This window comes from Lepisosteus oculatus, chromosome 20 (genome assembly GCF_040954835.1).
Source record: "Lepisosteus oculatus isolate fLepOcu1 chromosome 20, fLepOcu1.hap2, whole genome shotgun sequence".
NCBI lineage: Eukaryota > Metazoa > Chordata > Actinopteri > Semionotiformes > Lepisosteidae > Lepisosteus > Lepisosteus oculatus.
The window spans coordinates 16,359,986-16,382,868 of NC_090715.1; the positions used below are offsets into that span (position 1 = coordinate 16,359,986).

A 22,883-nucleotide genomic window follows, 5' to 3' on the forward strand; every position below is an offset into this window, starting at 1 on the left:
TCAATGACCCTGCAGGCCCCTCATGCTCCTCTGAAAAGAAACTTAACGCCTGAACAACTTTACATCTTTTTAAATACACATATTTGTACACGTAAGAAAGAGAGTGCAGTGTGAACCGTGCTCCCGGTGCCCTCAGGCGAGGTTCTTCAGCAGGTCCAGGTCAATCAGTCAGTGCTGGCGAAACAAGTTGAGAAAATCCGTCAGATGTGTTTTGTTTTTCAGGGGTTTTCAGAGTTTAAACACACGATTTGTTTCTAACATTGACAACTGACAGTTTTCCTTTTCCTGACAGCCCAACCTGTTTTTGCACTCTTCATCCGGGGTTTTGGAATATACATCACTTTCTAGAAGCACCTGGCTGACCCAGGTGCCCGAGTCTGCTCCAGGGGGTCTGCGCACTGCCTGGCCATCTCATACCTTCGCCTTGCTCTGCACTGGGAGATAGAGCTTGAACTCCGCTGGAAGCTCGTCTTCAGAGTAGAGTCTGTCAGAGAAATAAACTCTCCGGGTCCGACAGTTGGCGTGAATCTAAAGGTTAAAGAAAAGCCAACAGGTATGAAGCAGCACCATGGAAGAGACATGGAGAGGGAAAGATAGGAAAGTGTGTGGACAAGGCCTTACAGACAAAACTGGGAGAAGCACGAACAGGATGAGAATAGGAGGGAGGTGAAAAAGGGCAAAATTGGGACCGAGAGGTGACAGTGATGTACCCTAGGCTTGAGCTTGATGAACTGAAGAGCTTTTTAGTCTGCTGGTTCGAGATGGAGATCTAGGAAGGGAGCACTGTGGCTGAGTCAGGGGGGAGACGGGGAAGCAGCAGACTGGAGGTAAGAGCCTGATGGACTGATATCATAGCTCAGGGCTGGGGGGAACAGCAGTAGGGCGCCCAGAGCTCCTCTGACCTTGGGGAGCACAGGGCTTACCTGCACGCGCAGGGTCTCAATGTAGTTGGTGCCGTAGGCGCGGCGGGTGAAATCAGACAGGTTGAACTGAACCTGGTTCCAGCCGTCGTCCAGTCGCATGGGCATAGTGCAGATGAAGGGCTTGACCCGCGTGGTGCTCTGGTAGTTACTGGCCCGGAAACGCCGCCGCACGTTCTTGTCATCCAGAACCTACGCAGACAGACACAGCAGTCACCCACGGGATCCACTCAGCCGCGCTGTGGGAGGGGCAGTATGAGGAAGTGATGTCATGAGACGGACAGGAAGGAGGAGTGGCCCCACCTGGACCTCAAAAGTGAAGTACTTCTTTAAGTTCTTTATGATCATCACCAGGAAGGGCAGCTTGATGCCCAGCGTCTTCTTGGGATCTGCTGGGCAGGTGATGTACGTCGTACTGACCGGAGAAGAGGGAAAACAGAAAAGGACGCAGAATGATTCTCACATGAAACAACATGTTGTTCCGTGATCAAATTAAACGAGCTCCTCACACCTTGTTACTCAGTTCAGTCAATTTAGATGAACAGCTGCTATGTACATGCTCTGGGGAGCACTGGAGACATACAGTACAAAGATCAAAAGACATGCATCACTCTTGTCAGTAGCTTTGTTGGAAGAAGCGATTGTGACCGTCACGCAGTGGACGCCCTGCTTGCTAGATGTCAGCCCCACTGAACATCTGTGGGAAGAGCTGGGACAGCTGGGAACAGGCACATGCTTGTCCAGGCTCTCCGAAAGGACCAGACGCCTGGTGAACAGCAGAAAGCTCCGTTGTTGACAAATGTGAGCTGGCATACAGAATTTACCCGTGTGACGTCTGTTCGTGGGCGGCACGATGATGCAGTTGCTAGCATTACTGCCTCACGACACTGGGGCCCCGGGTTCAATTCCCGGCGGTAGCTGTCTGTGTGGAGTCTGTATGTTCTACCCACATTTGCCTGGGGTCCCTCCAGGTGCTCCCGTTTCCTCCCACAGTCCACAGACACACTGGTGGGTTAACTGGCTTCTAGGAAAACTGGCCTTGGTGTGAGTGTGTGTGCACAAATATCAGTGCAGGTGCAGAAAAAAGAGGTTGTTGCAGTTGTTGTTTTTCTGATAACCTTGAGAATTTGTTGTTTAAAGTGATAGGCTTATTCAGTGTAAATGTGAGCTCTCACTGATCTTGACACCTGGTGAAGAGGCAGCACTAGGTGAATGGGTAGTGCACAGGCATACCTGACATTGGTCCCCTCAATCTCCAGGACTAACGACTGGATATCGTTGTCTGTGATTCTCTTTATGTGGCCATTTCGGACCTAAAACACAGACCCACCGGATACAGATGAAGTCCGGACCCGACACACACCTGCGTACAGACCTCGCAAGGAAACGGCTCGTTATAAGGAATGCAACTATGAGAAATTCACCCGGCTAGAAATACTTCAAAAAATCAATGGAGCAAGATCAAACTAACAAGTTCTACCGCTAAAGATAACAAAAATCAATATATCTGATAGGGCGGCATCCGTTTATTTGATGCAATGTGGAAAGGTGATACTTATTTTAGTGCATTCGGCGAGATACGCGCTATTGCAGGAAAACACAGGCTCAATATAAATGCCCAGAGCGCAACATAATGACATACAAGAGATCAGGCATAATGAACTATAAGAGAACATGGCCTGCGCGTTCTACGTATCTTACAAAGAAATAAAATTAAACTAAAAGTACATATTATGCTGAAACAATAACCAGAAGTCTTACCTTCTTGTCCCATATCTGCAAAGGCTTGCTACCCACGCTGTACAGTATCGACAGGAAACCGCTCTGAAACGTGTTTTTAAACATGGTCCAGTCCCAGAGGACCGCACAGGCAGTCCGAGGAATGAAAGGAATTAACGCTGCAGCTAACTGGGGATCACCAGCCTGCAGACTGACCGGGGAAACCCTGCTGTTGTACCCCGACTCTTCTCGGACGACCAGGTTGGGGGGTACCGTTCCTCTCGATTCGTGCAGCGGGTTGGGGGAAAAAAAGCCCGAACGCAAGAAATGTGTTAATAACTTGGGTTCAACAATGAATCCTTATTATTATTGATGATAGGAATAAACTCCGCTACACGTGTGCGCAACAGGCTCCAATGTTGCTGTTCGCCCAGATCATAATCAGGGAACTTCACTTGCAGATTCATCCGCCACGACAAGGCGAAAAAACAACAACAAGGTTATGAAAAACCCACAGCCAGCGTCTTATTATTCTTCTTTGACCTTGTAATATATTCAGAGTATGCGATAGTAAACCTGTGTGCCCGTGTTCGTAGGCGAGGTGCACGGTTACCATGGAACTACTTTGTATATGATGACGCTATGCGGAGGGATTTAGTCGAATGCGGACGTATAACGCCTACCACGCCGCCGGGCATCGTTGGCAACGTGACGAGTTGCCGTAGCAACAGCAGACGCCGCCAACCCCGCGATGGCGCTTCCGTGACGTCACCTGGAGAGGCACTCCACGTGATTGAATAGCCAGCAGGAGTATCGCAAGAAAAGGCAAGTTTTTGTATCTAGAATAGACTACAAGAATAATAATAATTGCTTACACTTATATAGCGCTTTTATGGACACTCCACTGAAAGCGCTTTACAGGTAATGGGGACTATCCTCCACCACCACCAGTGTGCAGCCCCACCTGGATGACAATATTAATGAGAAATGTTTATCTCCCTCCCCAACTCATTTCAACGTGAAATGGGAGCTAGTTTCATTGGACACATGTCTTCAATATTTAAGGGCCAGAAAGATACACAGTGATTTGCTCACCTGATACCCATTTATTAGATGTGATTAGATTAGAGATATCATCCAGGTGGGGCTGCACATTACCTGTAAAGCACTTTGAGTGGAGTGTCCAGAAAAGAGCTATGTTATGAAAGTGCAATTACTATTAAAACCAACATAATTGAGTTTAAAAAAAAAGTGTAAACTTTTGCACATTTACAAGACAAGATTGACAAAAAAGGATTTAATCAAAAAGGTTTATTTCTTTACACATCTTGGTATATATACATTTTTGTGTCTGTACAAGCTGGGTTGGGTTTACAAAAAAAACAAAAGTTCACCTGTACGAGGGTGACCCTGTAAAAATTTCCTTCCCTTTTATCACAATCAGATCCTGTTTAAAGCCTCTTAACTGAAACTGCTCCCTAAAGAGAGCGTTTAGAACCTCAAGCAAACTCATTACACAGTGCAGTCTTGACTGCGTCATATCCTGCTCTCCTATAATCACCCTCCCAACAGCCCGCAAATCCCACAGCAAAAAAGCTGGTCCTTATCCTGTCTTTCAGACAGATGAATGTCTACATGTAATATCCCAGTCTGCTCTGTTAGAGCACAATGATCTCCAACCGTTGTGCAAAGTTTTTGATCCATACAGTACTGGCAAAAATGGTTCACATCAAAGCTGTTCATGAAGAAAACTTATAACAGGGCAGTGACCCAAAATACTGTTTTTCTAAAAAACGGTGTCGATGCTAAGCAGGGAAAAAAGAGAAAGAGAGTGTGCTGCAGAACGCAGCCTGGCCATGCCCAAGCCCCCGGGTCACTCAGGGGCCAAACTCACGGGTCAACAGCAGAGTTAGACAGCAGCAGCTGCCGGAATACCTGACCAGAGCCTGGAAAGCACTATACTCGGAGCACCTTTGGAAATGTGCCGGAAAGCCTGACAAACGCACTAGGAAAAAAAAGTGTTAGTTTGTAATCTTCGATTATTTTCTATTTCTAATAATCTTCCTACTTCTACTTTGCCCATCCCTTGGGAATTGGCTTTATGCTACAATCTTTCCAAGATCTGAGCACAATGACCACTCAGGACACCGCGGCTCCGACACTGCAGGCTCCCCGAGCCTCACAGGAGCTCTAGTGCTGGAGGCCCCACTGATGTCACGGTGCCTCTGCAGGTGCCTGGCTGGTCTGCTGCTGCACCAACCCCTGGGAGTGGATGAAATCCCAGGACGTCCCAGAGGAGCTGAGCCAGTTCTCCATGTGCACTCCGGGAGTCCTGGTCACAGCTGAGCACACAGCCTACACTGAAACCAGAAACATCTGGGATATCAAGCCCTTTTGTGATGGAAAAGTTAGTAACAAAAAAGCTTTAATTCTCTCTACTGTCTTGAAAGTAATTTGGAATATCCAAACCAATGCACTTCATTACCTTAATTCATGAATGATGGCCATGCCTTATGCCCCTTGCCTCAGCTCGAGGTCTCGAGCAGTACAGCTCTCAGTGGCAAACTGCAGATCATGATCAGGCCATTTCTGGGTAATCTTGCAATGAGCTTAATATTACAGGTAAAAAAAAATCACATTGCACATTCTCAAGAAAGGTACAGAAAATACTCCTGTCATTCAAGATTTGATCCTTTTTTTCTGCCAGTAGCGAAATATTTGTAGAACCAAAGACAAAATCCGCCTCCAAGCAGCCCGTCACGCTTGAAGCGAACTCTTTTTTCAAGTTACATGCCGGCGACTCATCAACGAGCCAAAAACGACACAGCCTTACACAGCCCGGAAAAAACCCCAACAAGACCTCTGCCGGCACGCCTGCCGGTCGATCGCGGCGATGAGGCCTCTCCGGGCTCAGAAGGTGCTCTGCAGGAGGCAGTGGCAGCCGCAGCCCGTCGGACACACCTCCTGGGTGCGGAACCACTCCATCATGTGGCTGGTGTGCCCGCCGTGGCCACAGCTCAGGCAGAAGTTGGAGGAGCCGCGGACGGCCACGTGGCAGATGGCGCACTGGAAGGTGAGGCGCTTGCACACGGCGCACTGCGTCCCCCTCACCTCGCTGCGGCAGTGGCAGCAGTACACCCCGAACTCTGGGGGCACAGAGACAGACAGACAGAGTCACACCCGGCCGAGCCGCTCACACACTCCAGCGGCGGGGTGAGCGTCAGGACGCAGAACCCCGAACAGGCGGGCAGGTTCCAGCCCCGCGCCGGCCTTCCCACACACCTCCAGCAGCCATTCTCATGCGGGCAAGGAGGCTCCTGTGAATTCACTGCCTGGGGAGCCCCTGCCCTTCATGGAATCTCAGTGCTCCAGTTTCTGAACGTGTTATTTATATTCTTTCACCGTCACAGTTTGAAAATATACACCTGTCAGGGACCAGTCCTATTTCTCCTCCCATCCCAATCTACGCCAGGGGATATAAAGCAATGCCGTCCTCAGCCCTGGGCAGTACCAGTGCAGAGTGGTTAGTCACTCAACCTCCCAACTCCCCACTCTTCCCCCCTCTGCTCTTCCAAAGTAACTGGGAGGGTAAACAGGAGGCACTGGTTCACCCAGAGGGAGTACTAAACAAGCTACCTAGCCATGTTGTTGATGCCAACACGCTGGCTTCTTTTAAGAAACGGCTATAAGAGACCCTTGGTCGAGTGCAGTTGGGCCAATAGCTACCCAACGGGCTAGATGGACCACGAGTCCCCCTCTGGGTTGACTCGGCTCTCATGTTCTGAAGTGACAGCAGATCAGTGGCTCACCAATCCCCTTGTGTGGCTCTGGGGGACAGGAGGTGAACTTGAGGACCTCTGCGCGCTTCTCCCGGAGACCCCAGCGGTACAAGATCTCCCCGTAGCACTTCTTAAAGTCATCGAACTGCAGGACGTTGGCTGGGTCCAGGAGCCTGGAGGCAGAGGGAAAGACAGAGCGGCTCCAGACCGATACGGGCGAAGCGAAGCGCGGAACGGGACTCTGCAGACGCCTCTGCGCGACTCGCTCCGCTGGCAGTAGGAACAAGAACCCCCAGCACCCCTCAAGTCCGGACACCAATCCCTCAGGTCTCAGTACCATGTCACACATGCGCCCAGTTACCGTTTGTTCTTGTCATGTTGGTCCCTCTCCCGTTCTCGGGGATCTGTGTACCCCTGGTTTCCATAGCGAAAGTCATCAGGGGAGGACTCCCCCCAGGGGGTGGTATGCTCGGAGTCTCTGCCTACTGCAAGACAGAGCAGCAGGAGAAGGTCAGACAAGGAGCCCAGGACTCAAAGCTGTCCTGCAAGCTGACAATCTCCTCAAGCTCCACGGCCTGCAGCAGCTGATAATCACTATATATTACAGATATTGACCAATCAATGGCACATCTGTTCATGCAAATGTAAAACAACCCTTTTGTACTTAATGAAGAGAAACAGGAAGTGACGCTAAACAGCACAAAAATACAATCCACATCTCCTGCAGATCTTTTCCCACTTTCTTTTAAAAAAATAGTTCCATTAACCAAAGCCAATTGTTAATGATCACCTGACTGACTGCGACATGCAGTCGCAGATGTATAGTCGCCTTGTAACTAGCACTTACCACAGACCACAACACTCAGAATGTAAAAAAGATGCACATAATACAATATAAGCTGCTTTGGACAAAAGCATCCACCAATCATTCTTACTGATTATTAATAAAATGCTGCCACTTCCACAGTTGCTTTTGTTTAAATCCAACCAATAGGATCCAAAGACAATTAAGTCCACATACAACAGAGAGCTCAGAGGAATCATCATGTGGCCATGACAGTGATGCCGGTTCAAGTGACCTTTACTGCTGCAGTGTTTCCTGAATTCACAGGCCTTTCAGACTAGGACGGGAGCTGTGAATCTCACTGGAGTGGTTGAGCTCACTCATGCCAGCATGACTGTGACTTTCTCATACTTTCATGAGTCAACAGTGAACACTTACTGGAAGATATCATTTGCATAACAGATTTTAGCCACCCCTCAGATTAGTTTAGCACTGCTGCAGGGACCAGCAGCATGGAGCCTGGCTGTGGCTTCGGGAGGCCCCTGTCTTACCGATGTTGATGCCAGAGTCCGAGGTGCTGGAGCAGGAGCCAGAGGAGGTGTAGCTGGGCTGATGGGAGAGGTGGAAGACAGTGACACCGTTAAGGCAGCAGTGTGAGACAACATGAGGACATGCTAACGATTCCCACTTGAGAAGGTCAGCATGAGGACATGCATGATTGCGAGGGGAAGGGGAACAAGTAAGAGAAACAATCAGGTAATATGCAATGTCCCTTGTTGGTTAAAGTGTTGTAGCAGTTTATGGTGTGAGGACACACATGGGGCTGAGCTATGGTTTGGGAAGTTAGGTTTACTGAAGATAAACTGGCCAGCTAATTTACTTGCTATCGACTGGGCAGTTTGCCCACAGGATTTTGGTACCTCACATGACCACGTTCAGGTTGTAATGGTGAAAATGAAGTGTCTCTTGTCACATTGAGGTACAGGATGAGGGAGATTGGGGTGTCTCTTGTGTAAGATGAGGAGCAGGATGAGGGAGATGGGGGTGTCTCTTGTGACACTGAAGTGCAGGATGAGGGAGATGGGGGTCTGTTGTGCAGGATGAGGGAGATCGGGGTGTCTCCAGTCACACTGAGGAGCAGGCTGAGGCAGATGGGGGTGTCTCTTGTGCAGGATGAGGGAGATGGGGGTGAAGGAGTGGGAGGAGGGAGAAACTGGCCGTGAGCAGAGCCAGGTGTGTACAGCACACTTACAAAGCGGGAGTGATGGGGCGTGAAGATGGAGGAGCGGTAAGGCAGGTGTCCAAAGAGAGTGTAGTAGTCCTGAGGGCTGCACTGCGCCTCAAACACACTGCACAGCATGGCTAGCGTCTGGATATCGTGCATCTTACTGTAGTGAGCCAGCCTGGGGGACGAACACATTTTTACCATCAGAAACATACAGTGCCCAAGAAGTTCCCAAGAGGAAATGACAGCCGAACACCTGCACAGAGCTGGTGCATAATTTTTGTATACTATAATATATTTAATTCTATAACATATAGATTTGCTAAAACATTTGCTAATGTTTTTAAAGAACAAAGAGTTTCCATTACTTATCCAAATCCTGACGGAAAAGCACCTTGAACATACTAGTTTGATACTAGTTTTCATGCAAATGAAAACCAGAGAACTTAATAATCTCTCCCAATCCTATTTACCAGGGAGCCTCAGCCATGGTCCTGCAAAGCTCCAGTTCAGCTGGAGCCCTATTGTCACCAATTTGTACAGTAATCTTTGTTTTTTAAGGAGACACTGTCCCTGTGCTATGAAAAAGTCTGTTCCACGTTCTCTAGAATGCTTGAGAAAGTGATGATTTACTGGTTTCCTATAAAACCCCATGGGTGGAGGCTCCCCAGTACCAGGAGTGGAGATCCCCAATATTCCCTCATACACACTCACAGTGTCTCCAGCAGGTGGCGCCCAAAGGGGTGTCGAGCCCAGGGAGTGCCCGCATCCGGGTCCGCGTTGGGACTGAGCTCGCAGCCAGTGGCCGCTGCAGCCAGGGCCCACACCTGCAGAGGGCAGACGGGCCACAGGCAGGGTGAGAGTGCGATGGCGCCACTGCCCCGGGAACATGCGCTGCAATTGGAATTCCTTACACCTGTGGGCAATCCCACTACCAACATCCATGTGCAGCCCCACCTGGATGACGCGATGGCGCCAGTACTCTCCCCACACACCAGCTCTCAGTGGGGAGGAGAGCAGAGCGATGAAGCCAGTTCAGAGATGGGCAATTATTAGGAGGCCATGATGGGTAAAGGCCAGGGGGAAATTTGGCCAGGACACCGGAGTAACACCCCTACACTTTTCAAGACTAGATATTTATACAGTATAGTATAGTGTCCCCCTCACTATACTGGGGCATTAGGACCCACACAGAGTGCAGGATGAGTGCCCCCTACTGGCCCCACTAACACCTCTTCCAGCGGCAACCTCAGCTTTCCCAGGAGTCTCCCATCCAGGTATTGGCCAGGCTCCCCTTCTGCTGAGCTCCAGTGGGGCTGCCAGCTGTGAGCTGCAGGGTGATATGGCTGCCGTCGGGCTGAGAGACTACCGGCTGCACCGAAGGCACGGGGAATCTGCCCACCTTGGCCAGGTCCCGTCGGCCCACGACCAGAGCGGCTGCTGCGTTCCTCTGACACGTCTCTTGGATGTCGTTCACGTTCAGGCTGAAAGGAAAGTCACACCCATTGGAACTGCAGGGCGACAAGGGTGGGGAGAGGAGGGGGGCTGGCAAGGAGACGAGACCTCGGCGTGCACCAGCTGTCAGAGGTGACGGAGGGTCAAGCACGCAATCAAGATGTGGGAGTTTACAAGTTGGAGAAAGGAGCAACTTGCGGTTTGGTGGACGGCGAGAACTAAGGAAAACCAAAGCAGAGATCTAGGGAACAGAAAGGCTTGGGGACTGGACTTCCACCTAGAACTGTGGGACTAGACGACAGTGGAGCAGAGACGCGATATAAAGGAAGGGAGCACGTCCTCACATATACATCTCTCCCAGGGTCTTGTGCACGGGCAGCAGGCACGAGATCTCCTGGATGATGACTTTGCCTGCCAGCTTGATCTGGCGGTTCGTGGTGTCCGTTCCCTCACGTTTCCCCTTCCAGCGCCGGGATTTCTAACACACAGAGAGGAGACAGACAGAGAAGGAAAAATCAGTCTTTTCAATCTGTCTGGTGTCAGCACTGCCCTTCTCTGGACACATGTCCTGCACAGATGCAATCAGAATTAAGAGGAAAACAAGAAACACAGAATCAGAAATATAGTCCATCCCAAGTACAAACTGGATAATTTCATTCAGAAATTAATTTGCTCTATTAGAAACAGCAATCCTGCCCTGAGAACAGATTAGCTCAGTTTCTATAATTATATGCCTTCATAAGTAAAATACAACTAGGTAATTTGGAACTAAAATTACTTATGCAAGCTCAATTTCAAATTCACATAAATTGTATCTACACGAAACTTCAATAGACATTTTTTTTCTGTAAGAGGTCTTGATCTGGAAGCTCTTCTCCAATAAGAGCTACTCTAAGTGCAGTGCTGCAAAGCACAGGTAGGAATTAAGACAGACAGACAGGGACAGGGGAGTTAGCAACACAAAGAAGGTAAAGCACAAAACCCTAGTTACTGACATCTTGTGTGAAAACTTTCTTGCACAAAATCTGATCTACACTTCACAGTAGTGAAGCCATGTTTTTTCCTATGTTACAGTATGTAACAGTGTTGCAAGGAAACAGAGGATCAAATTAGCTGAAGACACTGTTCAAGTGTATTTCTCACCGTTGTGTTGTGCTAAAGGGAAAAATGCACTGTTATGATTTCTTTGACGCAGGACAGCACAACACTATTTGTCGCAGAATGCTACCCTTTCTTTTCAAAATACGGCAGCAAAAAGCATTTGTCAGGAAATGATGGGATCGCGCAGACTGTAAAAGCACAACAGCAGTGACCAAATAAAGAGACCTCACAAACAGCAATTCCAGAGCACCTGTGATAGGTGCTATCTCACAGAGCAAAGCGAGGCCCGGTGCGCAGGGGTCTGGGGTGCAGGGGAGAAATGAGAACAGAATCAGTACCGGGCAGTCGAGAATGAACTGAATGGACCAGCGGCGAGAGCCAGAGTATGGAGGCTTCTGAATGGGGACAGACCACAGCAACGTACAGGCAGGCCAAATCACCAGAAACACAAATAAAAAAAGCCATTAACAACACAAGCATATGATGACAGCACAGAAGCAAAGCAAGCCTTACAAAGCAAGAACCCCTGTCAGGTCACTGGATTCCAATAGGAAACGTCTGCCATTTTCCCACAGTTCTCGGACATGAGGAATTCACATTCAATCAGACCACGTCTCTCAAGTTCATTCTTCTTGGAATAAACACTCATGGGTAAAGACCGCAAGCTCTTTAGAGACCCTGCCAGCAGAACCCAGTATTAAAACTGCGACGGCTCTTTGCAGGCGCAATTCGAGGTTCCTGACCGTCGGCACACCCCAGTAAGACCCCTGTCCGCCCCCCTCCAGCCACGGGCGCCCATCCTACCCGCTCCTTGTAGTAGAAGGAGCTGATGGAGACTTGCTCCTTCTCGCTGCGCGTGGGGCTGCCGCTGTACAGGCGCAGAGCACTCTGGGTCTCGCTCCGCATCTTCATGGGGGTCACCACCCCGCTGTGATAGGCTGAGAGAGCCGACAGGGACCTGGGGGAGAAAGAGACACCTCATGTACAGCCCCCTCACAAGCTTGCATGTACACACAGCCTGCCATGAACTCCGCGTTCCTACCCTGAAGCAACCGATTTAGTTTTTAAAATGGTGGAATTAAGACCGTTGTTCGCCTTATGCAGTCACGCATCTACACTGCAGGTAGTAGGCAGTTGGGCACAAATTAGCAAGGATAATGAGATCTGGATCAATACAGATGCCAAGTGGAAAAATATCAATCTCTCAGCAGATTGACAAAAGTTCTCTCTCGAGGTCCATATAAATCTGTGTTAACAAAAATTAAAACCGAGACTAAGCTGTCCGACGTGCGCGAGCAGAGTTTTTCTGGCCTGTTCTTCGTCAGTTCTAGGGCATGCTTAAACAGAACAGCGACGGTTAAGGCCCTTTCCACTACCAAAAAAAGATTCTGGATCACAAAGCCAGGTGACATAGTTCTGGATGCCACATTCCCGAACACGGCGGCTGAGGGGAATCAGTCTCCAACCCTAGCACAGCTCACCTGGGCGTGGGTTCAGTGGGCGACACAGAGGAGTGCATGGTAATAGGCCTTGTGAAATACACCAGGCAACCTGCGCAGAATAAAAAAGTGCGGTCAAGGTTTTTAACAGGCTCTTTTTTAACTGAACCAAAAGGGCGCCTGCATTCGACTGCTGCGCTCTAGATTTATTACAAACAACTTCACTCAGCAGTTCCAATAGCTTCTCAGCCAAGGTAGCCAGCAGCAGGTCCAGACGCTCACACTCAGGATCGTGCAGTTGAAAAACTGCTCTGCGCAAGAGAGCAGAGCAGCACTAACAGTTCAGTAAAAGAAGCCCGTTTAAGGAAAGCTCTCTGCTCACCTGCCCCACAGAACCGCGCCCCAGAGGTGCGTGGGAAGGGAATGTTGGCGTCCTGGTAAGAGCCGTAGGTGTTGGTAACGCGGGGGAAAGTGGGAAGGGTGGGATTCACAGAGTTAGACAGGACATAGTGATTCCCGGAGCTGCTCTCCTCTTGAGTCTAGATACCAGGGAAAAAAAGGCAGAAAAACAAATGAAGGATAAAACTTTCAGCTCTAATCAAAGTTTTCTTCAGACGTTTGTAAAAATCATCTAATCTCAAAACTGAGCTAATTATGTATACACCAGTACAGCTTCTAAAATGACAGTGAGGAGTCCAAATGAGTTCAGAGGAACACTTAACCACCTAACCTTCCTGTTTGAGAAAACAGAGGCCTCCGAGGGGTACACAGGTCCAAATGTAGAACTTCAAAACTGTAACAATGAGCAGCAGAAGCAAAATGCTTCAGGCAACTGTTACAAGCTTTAGTGGCGTAAATAAAGTACGAAATATGTAAATAAAAGGTTTAACTACAGAAGCACATTGCTGCCATCAAGAAATGTTAACCTATTATGTTGTAATTAATTAAGAAAATAATCATGAAATTATGACGTAGCAAATTCTCTCTGAATTATAAGACACTTTATTATTTTTTTCCCCCAATATGCTCTTCCACGTTTAACAAACACAGCAACTAAGAAAAATACACTTTCCCTTTCTTGAGGGAGCCTAGACAAACTCTGGAGAAAATATCTTTGTGCAGCTTAACAGCGTTCATTCCATGTGCACTACTGAGAGGAAGGGTAGACGCTCACTGCGCTAGAGGAATAATTCTAAATGGCCTGGGGAAATACCCATGAGTGGGCCTCACCACACAAGACTCTAAGCAGGACACCAGCTGCCTGACACATGGCTCCAGGCAGTTCTGATTCCTCTTCACCTTCTGCAGGGAAGTGTCTGTCAGGATCTGAAACGGCAGCAGGCGCATGCAAATAACACAGCCGTCTCGGATTAAACTAGAGACATGACCTGGCTGCCGAGAGCAGAGTGGGCTGGGTACAAATAAAGTGATCAAGACAAGAAAATGAGTTTCATTTACATTTCATAGCCAGCAGTGATTGAATCATTCTTTGTTCACTATACCAACACTTCAAGGAATGATGTTAACAGACCCCCCCCATTTGCTATTGGTACCACAATATTTCTCCATTCCTCCTGTATTGTCTGCCTTGTCACAGGAAGCACTAGCACAAGCTGTTCACCCTGGGCACTGCTTCTACCCCTCCTGCCCTTAACGGCGCTGAATACCATATACTGCTCTGTGCTTCTGATATACAGTGTCTTCCAGTTCCCCAAGAAAGAAATGACCAAAAAACATGACTTAACAGAAAGATTTGCGCATTTAAGACCGAGTTTATTTACAGCTTCCCGACACTGAGGACGGAGAACGAGCCGTCTCAGTGGCGGTATGGGCTCCTAACAAGCCTGGCTGTCCCTCCCTGCAGCAGGGGCCCGAGGGAGCGGCTTACCTTCTGGATTCTGGTCTTCATGGAGGACGGGATGGTGGTGGGGCTGACGAACTGAAAGGAGGGGGCGGCGTTGTTGGGGTACTGCGCCGGGAACTTCACCACCACGCGCACCTGGTGGCTGCCACAGTGAGCCGACACGCAGCAGCTCCGGTTCACGGCGTCCATCTGCACAGGCAGCCCCCCCGCCAAACACACTGCGTTAACACTGCGGCCCAGCCCTCCTGCACGCTGCAGACGGGTTTCTTTCAGCCACAATGCTTCAAAGGCACGGAATGAGACTCCTGAAACACTACAGTACTGGAAGCAAAACCGGCACGAAAGCCCAGTGACACCCAGTCATGGTGCCGTGCTGGGAGAGCGGGGGGGCTGGTGTGGCACACAGAGCAGCGCAAACCTGCGGATATCCAGCCATTCAGGTGCTGACCTGTGGCCGACCTTCATCATTAAATCAACAGTTAGAAAGACCTTCAAGAGCTTAACGGACACGCAAGGTTCTTAAATGGAAAGCAAACAAACCGATGGCGTAAATGAGGCCCTCGGCTCCCACTCACCTCCACGTTGACGTTGCGGATCTGCAGGTTGACCAGCGAGAACTCCTGCTGCAGCGTCTGGGGCAGACCCAGCTGGTCCTGCTTACCAGCACTGGCGGGCGTGACGCTGGACTGGAGGCCGTCCGGCTGGTCTGGGAACGCAGTGCAAACGTGTAAAGCGGACCTCGGGTCTCAGGACCCAGAACCCAGGAGGCCATCTACATGTCTTTAAGTCCTCAACAGCTTAAGGCTGTGCACAAGGGACACACTTGTTCAGTTAAACCTTAACTGGACAAATTAAACTATTCTTCCACACGTAGAGCTCTTGTATATTAAGGAGTATCATAAAATCTGGTGGAAATGGACACAGAGAACCAGAGTTGGGAACCCCTGGTGTCAAACATCATTGCCTCAAGTCTACAGGAGCTGTGGGAATTATTCACACTAATATAATATAAACCTAACACTGGAGTAGCTGTTTCTGCACTAATTGCATCTATGATATAAAAACCTGGATGACTCAAAATTTCCTTTTGAACTGTGACAAGCCTGAAGTCATGATTCTCTGCATCTCCCATTAACTACACTATGTAAAGCCAATGCAGTAACTCTATCTCTGGATGGCACTGTGCTTGAATTTCAGTCTAAATTGAAGAATCTGGAGGGGATGTTTGATCCAGGTGTGATGTTCGACCACATGTCCAAAATACTGTAAAAACATCATTCAGCCATCTCAGAAATATTGCCAGACTATGTCCTATGTTGTCTCTAAAAAGGTGGTAAACTAATTATTTTCTCAAGAAGATTACTAGATTACTGCAACTTCCTCACCTTCCTCATCTTCAGTGGTGTGGCCGGAGGTGTGCTGGGGCTCAGAGTCTTGTGGGTGAAGGGCCTTGTCCGATTCTGGAAGCAGCGTCATGCCCTCCATCAGCTCCTCCACCCCCTCCGTGATGTCATTGACACAGAGCTGCAGGACACAGATTGACGCCCAGCCGGGGTAAAAAGCCAACCCTAATATCACATGTTAAAGAAAACCTGGCCTGTCGTTCTTCAAGAGAAACTGATTAGAAAATCAGTCATCCTTCATAAAGAAGGCAGGAATATTAAAAATGTAGTATTAAAAAACGTATTTAAGAAATATTTGACTATAGACATAGTTGTAATAATTCTCATGTCCAGATGTATGCCATTTATTTGAGGCACTGCAATACTTTCTATACTAAACGATTGTTAAAACTAAAAATTATCCTAAGTTCGCTCTTTCCTATGTATATGCACAAATCAAATAAGGCCTAATTCAGAAAGAATTGCTAAACATCTAAAGAGAAGCAGTATCCTGTCAGGAGCATGAACTAACCATTAGCCCACAGTACACGTGTCAGTAGCATGGCTACAAGCAAATAAATAAAAAAAACATGTAACTTAAGAGCATGTCCATACCAGAAACTGTGTGCACTTACACTTTAGCTTTTCAGACACTTATTTTTTGTGGTTTGTGAATAGGGGATTTTGTTATGCACCCATAATCTGTGGCCTGCACACTTCTAACTGCATTTTGTAATCAGGCCATAAATTATATTTATTCTGTCAATAGTGAACATGACATCTACAGATGACATAGAGTTGCTATTAATACCATTTTAAAAACTGAAAGACTTGGCTAAATTCTTTCCAAGATATTACCCTCTGAAGCTGTGGATCTACACGCCATATTCTCAGAGTCTGATCCCTGGACCAGGTCACGAGCTGATAGTCCTTGGAGCCTGGAGAACAGAGAGGTGCAGCAGTTAACACCTCCACAAGGCCAGTACCTCCAGTGAGAGGTTCCTCCTCCTGTGGTGCTTTCTCCCTTGCACTTCCATCATGACAGCATGACCTTGCACCAGTCTCTCGTCTACTCCAGCTGATAACAGGGGCCGCAGATTTGGAAAATCATACTAATATTTACAACATGTTTTTCTCAAAGTAACACGCGACAGACCAACTCCTGAAGCGTAGTCAGTTTCTGAGGGGGTTTCAGAGCCACCGTGTTGCAGAAATACAGCCCTGCTGTAACAAACCCACAACTGCACCTCAAGATACTAAATAGCAATTATTCCAAGGCAATTGTTTATAAGTAACAATCAATACCAACCCTTAGCCTCCCAACAGTATATTATTGCCTGTCTGCTATTCTGTTCTTTTTAAGAGAACCTTTGCTACACACAGGTTCTCACATATTAAGGTGATTTAACAGCAGTACGCTATGATTTTTGGTAAATCCTGTATTGATGGTCATAATGTCTCTGCCGCTGCAGTATTAAAGAAAATAAGTTGTTATAACAGGTCCCATGTTTAGTGAATGACCCCAGCTAGAAAACGGAAGACTGAGTCCGACACATGAGATACTTGTTTTGGATGAAATAAAAAAAGTGACGTTTAAGGTCTGGTGCTGAGCAGCGCTGGAGGTCATGCCAGTATGTACTTCAAACTGCGGTAACTCATATTGTCAGCCAGAAACGAGCAGATCAAGACGCTTGAATGTCGGCCACTGTGGCGACAGCAAGAAGACCCTGAGGCCGGGCCGGCGCCGCGGGGCCCACCCTCCTTCTGCCGGCGCCACTGGAACTCCAGGACGACGTCGTCGTGGCCCACGAAGGCGTGGACGGGGGCGTTGAGGTCCAGGGCGCTCCAGAGCAGCAGGCTGTTCTCCCGGCGCAGCTGCGGCACCATCACCGTCACCAGCCCGCTGGAGAAGGGCTGGGGAGAGAGCAAGAGGGACGCCGCGCTCAGACCGCCGCCCACAGCGGCTCTCGAGCCCTCTTTCATCAAACACGCGCGCCGTCGTGAATCATAATTCCTAAAGTACGTTTTCAGTCCTGTCCTAAAACAGATGTTGGTGCTTTTCTTCCCACGGATCTTACAAAGACCTCCTGATCCGTTCCCTTTGGCTGCTCTCGTTGGCATCTTCCGAGACAGCAGCCAGCTGCTCCACACGCCTGACCTGGGAGTCAGATGCCACACCTACACACACTGTGCTTCCTTAGCCGTCACGCCATGTTACCTCTATCATCAGAAACAGAACGACACCGCAAGAGGTCCTGCGTTGTACAGCTGGTTCTTGACGTAACAAGAATGCTTCATACGTTTCCAGGCCAGCTCAGTTGCACTAAATACACCGTCAACATCCTCAACATTTACGAGAGCAAATTCCAATAGACAGATAAAAGAATTAAATATAAATATTTTACAAATAAAAGAGCACAGCAGGAGAAAAGACAGTACCAAGCAGGTGAAAACAGTTCGGCGATGCTGGAAAAGTCAGTGGTTTAAAAGTGTGTCCTTGTCTCACATTACCAAAGAGCGAAAGATGGACTTCTGAGACGGTCTGTCAGACAGGCAGTCCCCTAGTCTGCTCATGACGTACGCTGCACGTCTGTAGTTTTCTGAGCAAGAGCCCTCTTCTTACTCACCGTGTACCTGGCCTTCCACACTGGCACCTGGCAGGACAGGATGTTGAGGTACTTGCGAGGCTGTCTGTAATCCCAGAACTGCAATACCAGACAGAGGCACAGAGAAGCCGCTTTGAGGACACAAACACACTGTGCAATCAATAAGCAAGTCTTGCGAAATGTAAAAGGCCTACAATCAAGAGTAACAAACAATTAGTCGACACCAGACACCAGTGTTGGTTTCTTTAGCTCTGGAAAACGAGCTTCCAGCACTTACTGCTATCATGTCAATTCCACGCCATGTAATAAAACCCAATATTCATGATGCCATATACTAGATGCGTCTAATTTAGGCTCGTGAGGAGGTTCTTCCGACATTGCCGAATCAAACCTACGCCTGAGCGTGCTCACCCGCACGGAATTGTCCTGGCTGGAGGTGGCCAGGATGAACTCGTTGTCAGGGTGCCAGTCCAGGCCATGTATCTTCGACAGGTGGGCAGCCACGTACTCCACTGCTGTGCTGGGTTTCTGAGCATAAAGGGAGAGATCCGGAGGCAAAGCCGCCGTTTATGAGCGGTTATTGGGGAGACCAGCGGAATGGGTGGATATCACCCTTCCTTCCTCGTGTGACACTGGAAGCTCACAGGAGTTCAGGGATTCAGTTCTACTAATGCACACATTTGAAGGACGTGATCGCAAATATGTTCACATTACATGTGCAAGCAGACAAAGCTGGAACCTTTGCACGGCACTTGCATTATTTTTGAGTGAATGATAAAGTTAGCTTTTGAATCAATCATACTCTTGCACGAGTTCCCCGACCCCGATGCGTTTCGAGGTGTAGGTGACTCCAGTGCAGTCTCCCTGGCAGGACTGCACTGGTCCCCCTACACTTCACGCCAGATCGGATCAAGCTGGGTCAGCTCACCCTCTTGTCCCAGATGCGGACGTCTCCATCGTGACTGGAGGCCAGGAGGTACTGGTTCCGCTTGTTCCACTTCACCTGGGACGCCCCCGCTGGACAGAGAGGGAAGACAGCCACAGAGCCACATGAGAGAGGGACACGGGGGTGGCGGAGACAGCAAGGGCAGGGAAAGCAACAAGAGAGACATAAAGAGTGTGAGGCCCTCTGAGAGGTGATATTACATCACGGCCAGATCAACGAAAACGAATACATACCGACAGCAGAAAGGGCCACTGTTGGCTTTCGAGTGTCTCTGAAAAACATGAAGTAAAGGTATCTTAGGACGCATTTTCATATTTTAAAACCTACCAACATATAGAAGAACACAGAAGGAAGGATATCTGCAAAATCTGATTACTTGCAACTCTAAAACAGATATGTAACTAGAAACCGAGACATATGTCACATATCCACATCTGAAGCAGTTTGCAATATAACCCTTACAACTAAAATAAAAAACAGATCTTTTCACAAATGTTACTTCACAGCAAAAAGATCACCTCTCACCTGGTGTCCCAGATGTAAATGTAGGTGTCCACAGAACTGGTCACGAGGAGCTCGGGATCAAACCACGACCAGTCCAGGTCACTGCAAGGCACAAACAACACGTCTGTCAGACCATTTACCTGGAAAGCAGGAAGAGAGAGAGGACTGGGCTTCTGCTGTATTAACACACACCACGCTAGCAGATACTAGTGCATTACTCCTGCATGTCCTGCATATTCCACTAGGATCCTTTGAATTATACTTGCCCATGTAACATTGTGAAGTACAAAAGCAGCACAAGACTAAGTTATGATTTCATTATCAATAGTGCAATGAAAAAGCAAATAAGTGGGTCACATTGGCCACAATATATAACACATACTCTACTATGTGATGTGCACTGTGAAGAAAGATACAAGATGTGAAGAAGGGGTTAACTGATTCCTTTCTGCAAGAGGAAGGGACTTCTAAGCAACAGGCTCAAGTTATGGCAGGAAAGGGGGATAACCTGTAGCCATATCAATACTCAACATGTGATGTTTTATGCAAATATGTATGTATATTGTTGTTCCTGACTTTTTTTTGTTCTGTCTGTACACCAATACTAATAATAAAGACTCTCTCTGTTGATTTCAGCACTCTACCCCAAACCACCGGCCTGTCACCTGATGACGCGCGTGTGTCCCTGCAGCGAGGTGTGGATCTCCCCAGCGCCATCGCGCCACTTGTACAGGTCCACCCGCTGGTTACTCTGCAAGTACAAGAAGGCCTCTGGGTCAGACTGGCACTGAACCACTGCAGGGAAACCTGGGCTGTGCTTCTCAGCACTGTCACAGTGAAAATCAACCAGCCCTGTGTTTACTTCCAACACATCGACAGAAGGTTTTTTTAGAAGGTGGATCACTGAAAACACAAATTAAGCACAGGCACATAGACACAACTACTTTGTTCCACCAAACCTTGGCATTTTAAGATAAACTTAAAAGGGTGTTGAATTCTTCCATAATATTCTTAACTATTTTAGAAAAATTATATAGTTCTATCTCTTTCATTATATAGTTACTAAATACCACAGGATTTAAAAACCAAACTGCTTCAGTGACTTTGATCTGGGGTGCTAGAACATGTTTGGGGAACCAAGGGGGTGCAGATGCAGTAAAGGTTGAGGCAAACGATCTCGTCTGGTTCTCCTGTCACCACAGTCTCACCGAGGCGGCAAAGAAGTAGGCCCCCGACTCGTGGGGGTTCCACTGCACCGTCCCCACGTCCCACTTGCTCTGGCGGCCAATCTTGCGCGGGGCCTCGGAGGGGGTGTCCAGGTTCACGATGTACAGGAACCGCCGCCTGGGACACGCAGACAGGACACGGTTCACACCTGCTGCGGCTCCAGGTACCACACACCGAGCGGACACACCGCCACCCCGGATACCTTCTTTACAAAAGGTCGAGACAACATTCTTCACTTTTCCTTAAATAAAATAGATTACCGAGAAGCTCTAAAACAGTGTCACACCACTCTGAATCTTCAGTGCCGCACCATCTAGATTTTGTTCACTATGTACAATGCACTAGAATGCACCCCTCCACACTACGAAAGGTATACTGCTGTACTGCAAAGCGGAGTCCTGCTGTAATAAAACACTGCCCACAGGGGCAGTGTGGCTCTCATGGTGCATCATCACTGGCTGCCGCTGCTGGAGGTTGATGAGAGAGCTCACCCAGACAGCACAGCATGGCGGCCAAGGCAATCCACTGACATCGCAGTCGCCTGCAGAGACAGGACATAAAAGATGACTAACAATCCATAAACATCATTTTGTCCTTGTTTTTTTAGTAAATTGATAAGCAGCTGGATTTAATGTTCCCACCATTACGAGCAGCAAAAGGTTCCAAATTATTGTCATACAATTAACAGAAAATAGGCAAAATTAAGGTAAATTGAGCGATCTGTATTTAATGAATTAATTTAGTTAAAGCACTGATTACATATTCATTCCATAAAAATGTTTGAGAGGAATTAAAGGTTCCACGTGAAATCAACCTGTTTTGGGTACAACAATTAAGATTTTCTTGATATTCTACGAACACATTTATGTTGTGGAGTACTGATGTAAGGCACAACTGCACACTCACACCTCAAAAGTAAAATTGTAAGTTGCTTTGAATAAGATGAATCGTTAAGGTTTAATCTGAGAAATTGGAACGCTATTTTAATAGACACCTACTTCTCGGATACTCTTCAAAATCACAAAATTAACATTCAGCGTTGACTGCAATGTTAACGCAACCATAACTTTACAGTTCTTCACCACACTGTAGATAATTGCTATTAAACATACTTGTACTACAGTACTTTATACGCAAGACAAGAATACATTTCCTAATGCAACCTTAACGGAGCAGGGATGTGGGAGGCGAAAATTAGACAGGTCAGTTAGCCAGCATCGAGCTGGGGGTCAAACTGGAGAACAGAGGCAGATCTCACATCTGATCTGCTGACTCAGCGGGGGGAGGGGGGTTGGAATAAAACACACCAAAATAACCACAATTAGCCAACAATAAGCCACAATTTCCAACTGTCACTCAGTGAAGGGTTCTACAAATAAAACATTATATCATGTTTACTTCAGAGCAAGGATCCTCAATTCCGACTATCGAAGCCCGGAATCCATTCGATTTTATGTCCCCTAAAAAGTGAACGCCTCCTAACACTGAGGAAAAGGTTAAACTTTAAAAACATTGATGCATCCCTTCTTCGCAGTGTTAAACTGCTGACTAAAGAGATAAAGCAAAACTCCTGGTTTCTGCACTGACTGCAAACTGACTGAGTGACAACCCTAAGTTACAGAAAACCCTCATTCCTGCGAACGCTCTCGACGTGGTCAGTTGTGTCGGGAGTCTAAATCTCCACGACCACGACCAGCAGATCTATCGCTTTCCCGTGATCGAGACCCACAGTACCTGTGAATCTCTGAACTCCACCACCACATTCTCGCTGCTCCAGCGCGCCGCCATCTTGCCTCCCTTTCAGCACCATAACAACAACACCGTGACGTCACACGGCTGCCGGCGCTCCATAGGGCGTTCCTATATCCCAGAGTTCGCTGCGCTCGATGAACATAAGGTCTTGACTTCCGGGTCAATACTGATCACATGGCG

The 22,883-nt window shown here is 48.0% G+C and overlaps 2 protein-coding genes across 4 annotated transcripts; both read right to left on the reverse strand.

Moving 5' to 3' along the window:
* Nucleotides 1-54: 54 nt before the first annotated feature.
* On the reverse strand, nt 55-3,270 carry LOC102687389 (cilia- and flagella-associated protein 20-like). Of its 2 annotated transcripts, none has more exons than XM_015368297.2 (6): nt 2,682-3,270; nt 2,154-2,233; nt 1,224-1,335; nt 996-1,112; nt 418-528; nt 55-174 (listed from the first exon to the last, which is right to left on the reverse strand). In XM_015368297.2, exons 1-6 carry the CDS (start codon nt 2,763-2,765, stop codon nt 169-171), a joined length of 510 nt encoding a protein of 169 aa, XP_015223783.1. In that variant the 5' UTR covers nt 2,766-3,270; the 3' UTR covers nt 55-168. The 2 variants fall into 2 exon arrangements, with proteins under 2 accessions (XP_015223783.1, XP_006641212.2); XM_006641149.3 differs by having other exon boundaries at nt 924-1,112; nt 2,682-3,261.
* A 665-nt stretch (nt 3,271-3,935) lies between these two features.
* Nucleotides 3,936-22,791, reverse strand: wdr59 (WD repeat domain 59). Of its 2 annotated transcripts, XM_015368274.2 has the most exons (27): nt 22,686-22,791; nt 21,443-21,492; nt 20,933-21,068; nt 20,390-20,475; nt 19,746-19,826; nt 19,454-19,491; nt 19,203-19,291; nt 18,686-18,802; nt 18,296-18,373; nt 17,426-17,582; nt 16,527-16,606; nt 15,672-15,810; nt 14,862-14,992; nt 14,311-14,475; nt 13,653-13,748; nt 12,805-12,961; nt 12,465-12,534; nt 11,788-11,941; nt 11,322-11,378; nt 10,227-10,360; nt 9,830-9,911; nt 9,142-9,254; nt 8,455-8,605; nt 7,754-7,811; nt 6,780-6,903; nt 6,449-6,591; nt 3,936-5,785 (listed from the first exon to the last, which is right to left on the reverse strand). In XM_015368274.2, the coding sequence occupies exons 1-27, from the start codon at nt 22,737-22,739 to the stop codon at nt 5,550-5,552; spliced, it is 2,976 nt and encodes a 991-aa protein (XP_015223760.2). In that variant the 5' UTR covers nt 22,740-22,791; the 3' UTR covers nt 3,936-5,549. The 2 variants fall into 2 exon arrangements, with proteins under 2 accessions (XP_015223760.2, XP_015223762.2); XM_015368276.2 differs by lacking the exon at nt 11,322-11,378.
* Between the last annotated feature and the right edge of the window lie 92 nt (nt 22,792-22,883).

Coding starts and splice junctions, on each gene's coding strand:
- LOC102687389 (XM_006641149.3), bottom strand. CDS start 2,765: ATGTTTAAAAACACGTTTCAGAGCGGTTTCCTGTCGATACTGTACAGC. Junction 2,234..2,681: donor TGCAGATATGGGACAAGAAG/GTAAGACTTCTG, acceptor TCTGTGTTTTAG/GTCCGAAATGGCCACATAAA. Junction 1,336..2,153: donor ATTGAGGGGACCAATGTCAG/GTATGCCTGTGC, acceptor TTCTCCGGTCAG/TACGACGTACATCACCTGCC.
- wdr59 (XM_015368274.2), bottom strand. CDS start 22,739: ATGGCGGCGCGCTGGAGCAGCGAGAATGTGGTGGTGGAGTTCAGAGAT. Junction 11,379..11,787: donor CCTTCTACTACAAGGAGCGG/GTAGGATGGGCG, acceptor GTCCCCATTCAG/AAGCCTCCATACTCTGGCTC. Junction 7,812..8,454: donor CGCCCCATCACTCCCGCTTT/GTAAGTGTGCTG, acceptor CTCTCCCATCAG/CCCAGCTACACCTCCTCTGG.